The 10,750-nt window shown below is 34.4% G+C and overlaps 1 protein-coding gene across 1 annotated transcript; it reads right to left on the reverse strand.

Annotated features, from left to right (window-relative positions):
* Nucleotides 1–3,733: 3,733 nt before the first annotated feature.
* LOC133304268 (YTH domain-containing protein ECT4-like) lies at nt 3,734–8,701 on the reverse strand. The gene is made up of 8 exons (XM_061504277.1): nt 8,494–8,701; nt 7,542–7,605; nt 7,237–7,378; nt 7,071–7,144; nt 6,514–6,987; nt 5,612–6,160; nt 5,265–5,477; nt 3,734–4,805 (listed from the first exon to the last, which is right to left on the reverse strand). Exons 2-8 carry the CDS (start codon nt 7,587–7,589, stop codon nt 4,194–4,196), a joined length of 2,112 nt encoding a protein of 703 aa, XP_061360261.1. The 5' UTR covers nt 7,590–7,605; nt 8,494–8,701; the 3' UTR covers nt 3,734–4,193.
* Nucleotides 8,702–10,750: the final 2,049 nt, after the last annotated feature.

The raw sequence follows: 10,750 nt of genomic DNA on the forward strand, positions 1-10,750 counted from the left end.
GTAATTGGAAGAAGAGGTAACTAATGATGCTTGAACCTCGTGGATGCTATAGTTGATATGCCATGTTCTTGTGTGATCCATGGAATTAATGATTGATTATGATGAATATGTTTATGAGAAACCAAGATGTTACATGTAGAATATCTACCTTGTGTTCAATGGATTCAAGCATACAAGTAGCATGTACGGATGCTAGTGTATCATGCATCGTTCAATTTACATGCATTATATGAGATTGTTCATTGAGTGTGCTGAATGTTGTGCACCATTACACCTACATAGCATAACATGTGATTCCATTTTGAGATTTCAAACATAAATTATTTGAGCATTCATCATATAGTGCTTGGTATCAGAGTGGAACCTAGCTCGGTATCAGTGTCATCCTCAAATAAATATCCGAACGGCAAGTCTGGAGCCTGATGCACAGCAGCTTGGGGCTGAGAGGATGACCACCCATCATGTCGGAGCTTGGTCCTCCCCTTGGTATCCACTGCTCTTTTCTTCGAAACGCGTCTCTCAGCCATGCAGTCACACTATGAAACAAAAATAAAAATAAGAATGCAAAATCAGAATCAGAATGCAGGGTTAGGGTTAGGGTTAGGGTTTTTAAAACGCAACAAATCAGAATGCGATGTTTTAAATGCAATGTTTAAAACGCAACACAATAATTCTAAACGCAAATTGATAAAACACAAAGTCAGAATGCATTTTACATTGTATCAAAAATTCAAAAGGAATTTTTTTTACCTTTCTTGGAATTCAATCGGTAGAAGGAAGCAATAATGTGCGTGAAGGATGATCCCAAAAGAGCAAGAAAACACAACTAATGTGCTCAAAGAACAAACCAATTCGCACTCCAGCAGCTCTCTACCCAGGTACCCCTCCCTACCCGGGTAAATAATTCAAGCCATTTCCCAAAATTTGAACAATACCCGAGTATCCCACTACCTATCCGGGTAAATAATTCAAGCCATTTCCCAGATTTTGAACAATACCCGGGTATCCCACTTGACTACCCGGGTAGGGAGAAATTTTCAAATTATACCCGGGTAACCGCCTATGTACCCGGGTATTTCAGGTTATGCACAGTAAAACAGGGTAAAATGGGTGATATGTTTTGGCTGGAAGGCGAATTTGTAATTAATTATTAAATAAAGGCTACAGTGGTCAAAAGCTCACAATTTTGCCTTTTGCCCATATTTGCATATTGACTGAGTTATCAAGTGTAACTCATAAGCTACTACACCTTTTTAGGGCGAGCAACTTTATATTAAAAAAAATAATTTGTACAATGTTTACATACCGAAAAACGTAGAAGATCCTTTCAAGGAAAAAAATTTAAATAGTCTTGTAATAAGAATTTACGAAATTATAGTCGTTTTAAATATATTTACAAATGAATAGCACTCAAACACGTCCCATGGAGGCGTCCTGATAGAGAGAGACACGTCCCACGAGGATGTGTTTTAAGAGAGAGACATGCCCCAAGGGTGTGCATTTCACCAGATGCTGACACTTCACGAAAAGTCAACAGTTTATCTGTAAAACTTTTGAAGTCCATAACATTTGGTGTCCGAATTAAGTAAAAATTTTTTTGATTCCATACAATTTTTTTAGATCTGCGCAATGACACATTTTTTGACATATTTTGTCTCTTACAAAAAAAATTCGAATTTACCACAATGATACTATAAGAACGTTTAAACCCAGATTAATAAAAATAAAACCACTTCATGATTAGGAATATTCATAATAAATATCCTTATGATTATGGTACCATTGTTGCAAATTGAAATTATATTTATAGGAGACAAAATTCAAATTCCGCAGAACTTTCTCAAACAATAGTGTTGGCAAGTCCATCAAAAATATTTTCCAAAAAATGCTTCTTTGTGCTCTATTCTGCATATTTTTAAAATTTTATAGTATATTACACACACATGTTAATTAATTAATCTATTTTTGCTTACCAAAAAAAATAAAAAATTAATCTATTTCTAATGCTTCTAAATTCATCTCCGTTTTTCTCTTTCAATTATGAGAAAACTGCTCGGACGATTATCACCTATATTTAAATAATTAATTTTTTTTGTAAATTTTCTGCACTGGACTGACAATGTTAGATATCTAGAATACAATTAGTCAACTTAAATAGAACCCTCAATTTTATAATAAGCAATATTTTAGCTATTGGCCGCATAAAAATTATCTTATTAATTCGTCAAATAAAATGTCATAAAGATCTGTTGCTATTTCGATTTATAGTGTATAGTTGATGATATTCCTTTCGCAGGTAATGGTAGAGGACATCATGTGCATCTATCCCAAAGCACAAAATAGATAAGAATAAAAGGAACATAACCATTTTTTCCCCTTTCTTTTTCCCTTTTTTATCTAAGTTTTTTTTTTTTCCGCATGAGGTGATAGAGAAAAATAAAAATTGTGAAGAGAAAAAATAAAAGCAAGCTAAGAATTTCAATTTGCAATAATGGTACAATAATCATAAGGATCTTTACTATGAATGTTTCTAATCATGACAATGGTTTTCTCTTTATTAACGTTTTTATAGTATCATTGTTGCAAATTCTAACTTTTTTTGTGAGAGACAAAATAAGTCAAATGAGGTGTCATTGCGTAGATCTCGATAAACTGTGTGGAGTCAAATTTATTTACCTAATTCGGGCACCCGAGTCAAAAGTTATGGACTTTCAAAATTTTACGGGTAAATTGTTTACTTTTTGTGCCTCGTGTCAGCATCTGGTGAAACACTTCCCCTTGGGGCATGTCTTTCTCCTAAAACACACCCTTGTGGCTTGTGGAGCATTCTCTCTCTTCAGGTCACGCCCCTATGGGACGTGTTTGAGTGCTACATATTTGTAAATATATTCAAAACAATTACATTTTTGTAATTTTTTTAAAAAAGAAATATTTAAACTTTTTTGCCGTCAAAATTTTAGAGTTAAGTTATATTAATAATTTTATACTTCTCTAACACTTTTTCCTTACATGTGAGCTTCTCTAACACGTCTCCTCACACAAGAGCTTATTTGACTTTAAGGGTGGATAATACACAGGTCTACCTATATGTGGTAAGAAATTCATCAAAAATTAATTAATTATTAATTAAATGGGTGAGTATTAAATTCTCTGATACTGTATAAAAGATTATTTAAATCCAAAAACTTGAATTGAAGCTACATTAATGATTTTTGTAATATATATAAATTTCTAATTTCTATTTTATGAGAAATTTATATCAAAATGAAGTTTTTATAAATTGTTTTTTTAATGGATATGACTTTTAAATTCGTGAAAATTATTATCCTAAGTAACATTTAGTTACAAAATTTCAAAATTATAAAACTGCGTTTAGTATCATGTATGAAATAATTTTCCGAGGTTAAAACATGGGGAAAAATGTACATACCACACTCACATAATCAGTAAGACCCATTTTTTTATATAAATGTGGTAAAAAAAAAAATCTACAACAAAAATTAAATCCTAAAACATATTACATTTTAGTTTATCAATTTAATCCGATTTTTTCAAATTTAATGTAAACGATGTTTATATATTAATACAGCTACAGTCATAAGAATTCACAGAAGATATAAAATAAAAAAATCCGTAAATCCTTATTAAGTTTCACCAATCAAAAGAACTACCATTAATATTCCACTCAGCACTTACAGGCGTACTGAATGATTTCACACTACAAAATGGAAAAAAGAAACAGAATAACATGTGGTTATATTCTTAAAGAGAAGCTTTCATTGATTCAGTCGTTACATTTCTTCATTTTAACCCAAATCAAACTAAAATACATTCCAAGAAACAGAACAGAATGTAGACCTCAAAAATATAACAGAACTATAGAAAACGGGGGCGTTGCGAGGAGAAGTTCTAGCAAGTCGACAACAGAGTATATGGAAGCTGCAATGACGAAAACACACTTGTATGTTGATCGCTCACAGACGAAAAATAAAAGAAGTTATGCTATTTCATTTTAAAGTTTTTTGAATCAACACTGATCTAAAGATCCATGACATCAAAGTATGGCGTTGTATCAATCAGTAGTAAAAGACTGAAGAGAAACCCAACTTCCCAACTGTGATACAGTCAGGGGACAATAATCCATCTTCACCAAAAAAGATCCAAAAGGTGCCATGACATGCATACGCAAAATTTTAAGGATGAGATTCATTTTTAACACAAGTAACTCCTTTGTCCAGCTGTAGTGCTCTTGGATCAAGTGGGATACTCCCAACCTTCAAAACGGAAGACTCAACAAATCCATTAACTTTGACTTGCATTGAGCCTACTGTTAGAACATCAATTGGTTCCTTATTAGCAACACCAACGCCCGGTGGTTTAGTCTCTATCTGTCTTGGGGTAATAGTCACTGAACCAATCTTTAAAATAGAAGAAATATCTTCTTTTTCAGCTGTACCTTTATCAGCCTTATCATCAACAGGCTTAGTGCTGGTGACATCGAAACTACTAACAATATGCTCCGCACTTGAAATTGAAGTCTGTTTTAAGCTATCAAATTCATCATCCATCTTTGAATTCTTCTCGTCACTGACAGGAGGAATGTCAACAGCAAAATTCAACTTTCGAGGTGGTCCCAGTGCTGGTACCGATAACGGTCTTTCAAAACTCTTGATTAGGAACTTCGATTTCTCTTCCTGCAAGATTTTCTGACGGTTTTCATAATACATGAAGTCATCGAGCAAAGACGTCTTCAAAGTATGATTTTTGAATATTTTCAGCATCTCCATACCTTTCCTATACATTATCTGCACATGAGGAATGTGAATTTGATAGTCAGATCATATGAAGTAATAGTGAGGGAGAAAACACACACCCAACCCAAAAAATCTACCAAAGTAGAAAAAATCCAAAACAAAACCACAATTTAAACATAACAGCTTATCCCCAAATTAAAAATATACAAAATGAAAAACAAAACACACGTTCACTTCAATCAAGACAATGAAGTCAAAAAGTACGATAATCAGAAAGCCTCCACACAATCATGTGTGTTTCTATCTATGTCAAGTGGGTGGGTGGGGAACTACACCCTCTATAGCCCTTAAGGTACCCGTATTCAAAAATTCAAACACTCTTTTTAGACAGACCAAACATCTTCAATGCACTTACTCAGGTAAGACTTACACAACCATTAATGTTAAATGATTATGGGCACATTCTCAATTCTACTTTGATAAATGAACGGACACAAAAATAGTATATACCTCTTGTGTGTCTCTGCTATTAGTTACTGGCTTGTTCTCATTGTTCTCTAGTATAATGTGCCTAAAATTTGTGTTTGGCACATCTTTTATGATGTGCCACTTAACAGGGAAGCTCCCACTCCATTTATCTTGCTGCCAAAAATCCATATCCTTATTGAAGTCAACTGGCCCAACCATCTCAGCAACCCCACAAAATTGACCACTTGCATTAACCTACATTGAAAAAAAAAAGTCAGTATGACCAATAGAATAGGATAAATTTTGCATTTCACAGTTTTATTAGATGTAAGGATCAGAAAGAAACAGAATCAAAACTCATTTAATACATAATCAGAATGGAAACTCACAGAAAAGAAAAGAAAGATAGGAAAGCCTCCAGATTTTCCAGCAGCTATTCTCTTAGCATCTTCATAAGCACTCTCCAATTTCTTGTTGCCATGAGGAGTTGATGACCACACATTATATTTAACGCTCTTGTGCACGTCATCCTCGCTGTATGATTTTATAACAAAAAACTTCCCATTTTCATAGTCAAGAGAGAAATCTTCCCTATTATATTGATCAGTATAAATGATGAGGTTATCTTGTGTATTACTATCTCCTGCCTTTGTTGTATAGGCTTTGACAGCCAGCAGCTGATGTCTGGACCTACTAATTCTAGGCCCTCGATTTTGCTCACCCAAAACATCAGAGCTTCCCTTTACATCACTCAGTACTTTGCCAATGTGAACCTTCGGTCGAAATCTTGCAACTGCAGACTGTCCATTAGCACTAGATCCAAAGTCAGAAAATCCACCATTCAAAGGGAGAGCTACTTTCAATTGATTACGATGAGACAAAACATTTCCATTTGAAATAGTATCTACAGGTCCGTTTGAGGCTTCAGCACCTCTGGCCTAAAAAATTAAAAAGGTAAACATAACCATCAAGCTTATTCAAGAAATTTTAAAAAGTTTCGAAGAGAAAATCATGTTACCAAAAACAATAATAAAATATCTTCCAACAGATTTGAAGTATACAGGGCCTCCCAGATGTCCTAAAACTAATACGGATCTACCCATTTCCCTCCAAGTATGTCCTCTTCAAAGAAGTAGGACCAGAAAGCAGTGAAAAAATTTAACTACCTATAATATTATCAACTAATTTTAATTATAGATAAGAGGAGTCTGGCCTAAACAACATGCCAAAAGCAAAAGTGGGCTCCATGTACTCAAATTCAAATATATGTTAAAAAGGTTAAGATTCCTACCTGATGGACAGGTGCCGAAGCTGAATTCAGAAAACCACTGCCAGAAACACTTCCATTTGTCAAGTCTTTCTTCACCCCAGCATTAGCTCTCGGTCCTTCTGATACCCTGGCTAAGGAACTTGTCTGATTTGATAATGGTTTTGAAGAGTTCCTAGTAAAGGCACCAGAAGCTGGATTGAACTTATGTTTCAAACCTCTTCCATCAGGTCTACTGACAGAAGCACTGGTATCAAACAATGAGTCAACAGAACTATCAGGAAAATTGTCTGGTTGAACAACAAGAGGAACATAAGAAGGTGAAGAAACAGGGTTCTGATAATTGGGGAAGGGGTAATATTGTTGTGCTCCACCAAATGGACCATCAACTCCTATCATAGCACCAGGAATATAAGGATTGTATGGATTGTATGGAGACTGTGCAAATCCATAGTTAGGTGTATAATATACGTATGGAAAACTTTCGTTTTGTGCACCCTGGCAAAAGAACAAACAATAATCAGCTGTCAACCAAAAACATATGACACACGCACACATGGGTGAAGGGGAACTACACTCACCGTGTACTGAAAATCAGGACCATCTACACCAAAAATCCTATGGTGGTCCTCCCACTCCACGGGTGATTCAAATCCTAACCACAATAAATAGCAAGTAATCAACATGATGTATATATAATATACCATCAACCCAAAAAGCAGTGACATATAATGGTTTTGAATTTACCTGTACAGTAAAACCCATAATTGGCGGCAGGGTAATACATGTTCTGATCAGCAACAAACTCAGGGGCTCCTTCGTTAAACATGGCTTCAAATTGTTCAAAATTTGGGCTTGTCAAGTGAGAGTTCAGATCAATACCTTCAATCTGAAAGTCAAAGTGATAGTAACATAATTTAATGTCATACACATAGTCAGAGATGAGTAAAAAGTGCCTAGAAAACAATAATGTCAAGTCACTAATGGAGACCTGATATATCAATAAGAAAAAAAGAGTAAAATGCAAAGGTTAAAAAATTCTATAAAATTACCAAATAAGCATCCACGTTTCTAGTTTCAGAAACATCATACATTTCCATACCAGATCTGCCACCACTGCAGACAGCCATAACATGAAGTATAAGCAAACATAACAATAAATAAGTATTAAAATGAGAAAATAGCATCAGACAGAAACCAGGGTTTTCATTAATCAGCAACAGACTAAATCATCTAAAGTATTCAAAAACAATCATGAAGAACTTTACAACAATCCAGAATTAATACAATGAATCCTTACAAACGTGAAAGATAGTATAAATGAACTACAAACAAAGTAATGCCAAGATAACTCAAATTAAACCTCGTATCATATGTTATAGAAACAAACCTACTGAAAAAGGATTTCATTAGTCACTCACTCACTGTTACCATTCTGGTACTCCTTTAGCCCGATACGGTATACACAAATACCATTATAAACAATCATGTCAAGTTGACGTGCGAAAAGAAAATCATACCAATTGAATCTATGCTTATGCTATGATTCGCAGTGTCTGCTATTTGAACCTTAACTGGTGGTAATTAAACACTTAAAAAGTAAAACCCGGGACAGTTATTTATCCACTATCTAGCTACCATTAAAAAAAACAAAAAACAAAAAATCTGCTGTGAAGGTCGAACATCAACGCGGTTTGACCTTCAAATCGGGAAACAGCTCAGTAACTTACTAACTAAGAAACCAATTTAACCACAAAAGGAAAACCCTCTCTTCCCTCGACCTAGAGAACAAGAAACCCCACTCCCAAATTCTAAATCGAGAACTCACAAAAGGGGAAAACACATAAACAAGACGGTAAACCCCGCAAACACGAGGATTCTCCACTCGACCTCGCATTCAATCAAGAAAGACAAGTTAAATTACCGAGTCGAAAGAGTAATGAATCAATAGATACACACGGGCAGAAAGAACAGAACAAAGAGAGGCTCTAAGCGAGTATTTACCCGAAGAAAAAGAAGAGGATAAAAATCAAGGCATGGTTGGCACAAAACGCCGTCGGAAATTGGAATTGGAGAGCCCAAACAACGAAAGAGGAACCTGCTGGAACATTCGGATAGCGCCCCTACGAAGCCCTAACCATCAACTGATAAATGGAACAAACAAGAGCCCATTGCCATTTCAGAAAGGCGGTTTTAGTGTGTGTGCAAGAAAAATTAAAATTAAAATAAAATTAACGAGAAAGGGAAAGAGATGTGCAATTAGAGATTCCCATCTATTTAAGATACGAAGCGTTTTGTAATTCCATTTTTATTTTATTTTTGGTTTTTATTTCTCATACAATTTTTTTTATTACTGGAATGCCCTCGCTTGGTTTCGGATTCAAATTAATAAATGCTAAAGGGTGCGTTGAAGAATGCAAACGTCGCCGTTTAGGCAGCTTGCTATGTACGCATGGTAGTGTGGTTGGTTGTGAGGACAGTCGTGCCGTGCGTAATCTGTCCAATGAACAACGATGGGTTTAAGAATGGTTTGGTTTACCCATAATACCCTTGGGGTTGCTCCACCGACAATGTCACCAGTGGAGAGTGGAGACAAGGAAGGGGGGAACAGGTCAAAGGAGTACTACACAAGGAGTAGGTGCACTCACTTAAATTGTAACTTCTTAATTGCATTTAAACTTATTTTCTTAATGAAAAGTACTGCTCTTCTTTCATAAGACAAAACTATTTTATATTATCGAGAGAAAATGAATAGATTCTATTATTATAAAAAATATACAAAATTAAAGTGAAAGAATATAAGAAAAGTTACTTTTATGAAAGAAGAGTAATAAAATCCTTTCTTAATAACTTCTTATATTTTATGTCATGAATGTCATAATTTGAGCACGTTTACTATTTATCGGCTCTAAGGATAAAGTCGCCCCTAAGCACTGCCTACATAATGTGTGATGATTCCTTTAATCATTTTGATATGATATTTTTTTTTTTTTGAGATACAAAGGAAAATAAAGAAAACAAAGAAATTAAAAGGACCACAGGGTCATGACCTCCATTTGATCATTATAGACTAAAGAATCACCAACCGTGATCATTTTGTCACACTTCATCAAATTATTTATTAGACTGTCACGTCAATAGTAAAATTTTTCGAAATGTCACGCGACATAATTCTCTACACTGTGTAGCAAAATACGTGGTCAAAATGTCAGAGTGCACAGTCAGCAACAGGACATGTGTCAAGCCAGCAGTAATTCGCTACACTGTGTAGCGAATTACTCATCCAATAGAACTTTGCCACATCATCTTGCATAATTCGCTACACAGTGTAGCGAATTACTGTCTGCTTGACACATGTGATGTTGTTGTTGACTGTGCAGGCTGAATATTGACCACATAATTTGCTACCCTGTTTAGCGAATTATTCCAACCAATTGTGACTTGCCACATCAGCAAGCATAATTCGCTACACAGGATAGCGAATTATGTCGCGTGGCATTCTGAGAAATTTTACTGTTAACGTGGCAATCTGTTAATTTTTTTTGTTGAAGCGTGGCAAAATGATCACTGTTCCAAAGAATCACACCCTAGTGGTGGACTAAAGAAAATCAGGACATTCGCATTGTCACTCAAGTGATGCTTTGTAAGCCAGTCTGCTACTTTGTTAGTTACCTTCTCGCAGGATATGATAAACTGTGTGAGAGATCAAGATCAAGAAGCTCCTTAATATCTTTAACTAATGGCAATAATGGATGATATTTTAAAATATGCGAATTCAACTAGAAGGAAATAAGAACTGATATGGTCATAAAATAAAAACGTTTTTATTTTAGAATAAGTGTTACCTATTTTTTAAAATTTAAATTAGCAACCAAACTAATGAAAGCATTGATTTATGGCTTCCAAGTTTGATCGTGGTTTTATTGATAATAATTAAATGTGTATTTTTAGCAAAATATAATATCTTAAGTGATAAATTAATAGAAATCATAAAATTTAAATTAGGTAAAAAATTTAAATTAATATAAAAAGATCATATTATATATATTGCAAAATAAAAAATCAGAGTATTTATTAGACTCAAATTATTTTTGGTTAAATTAAAAAACAGTTCAATTATAGATTCTTCTTTAATGATACAAGAAGTTTTAACTTTTACTTATTTATTAGATTTCCGCACGGTAACGCTACTTGCAAGTTGCAACAAAGATAATATAAAATACTTCTAAAGTGGCATTGTCTTTATTCCTCAAGATTACGT

Source organism: Gastrolobium bilobum, unplaced genomic scaffold, assembly GCF_033153095.1.
Source record: "Gastrolobium bilobum isolate Gb01-03AN ecotype WA unplaced genomic scaffold, APGP_CSIRO_Gbil_v1 utg15463, whole genome shotgun sequence".
NCBI classification, from domain to species: Eukaryota; Viridiplantae; Streptophyta; class Magnoliopsida; order Fabales; family Fabaceae; genus Gastrolobium; species Gastrolobium bilobum.

What these genes read in the sequence shown, in the direction of transcription:
- LOC133304268 (XM_061504277.1), bottom strand. Translation starts at nt 7,589, where the DNA reads ATGGAAATGTATGATGTTTCTGAAACTAGAAACGTGGATGCTTATTTG. An exon ending in CTTCGGCACCTGTCCATCAG is followed by an intron (nt 6,161 to 6,513) that starts GTAGGAATCTTA and finishes TTAATTTTTTAG; the next exon opens with GCCAGAGGTGCTGAAGCCTC. An exon ending in CTATCTTTCTTTTCTTTTCT is followed by an intron (nt 5,478 to 5,611) that starts GTGAGTTTCCAT and finishes TTTTCAATGTAG; the next exon opens with GTTAATGCAAGTGGTCAATT.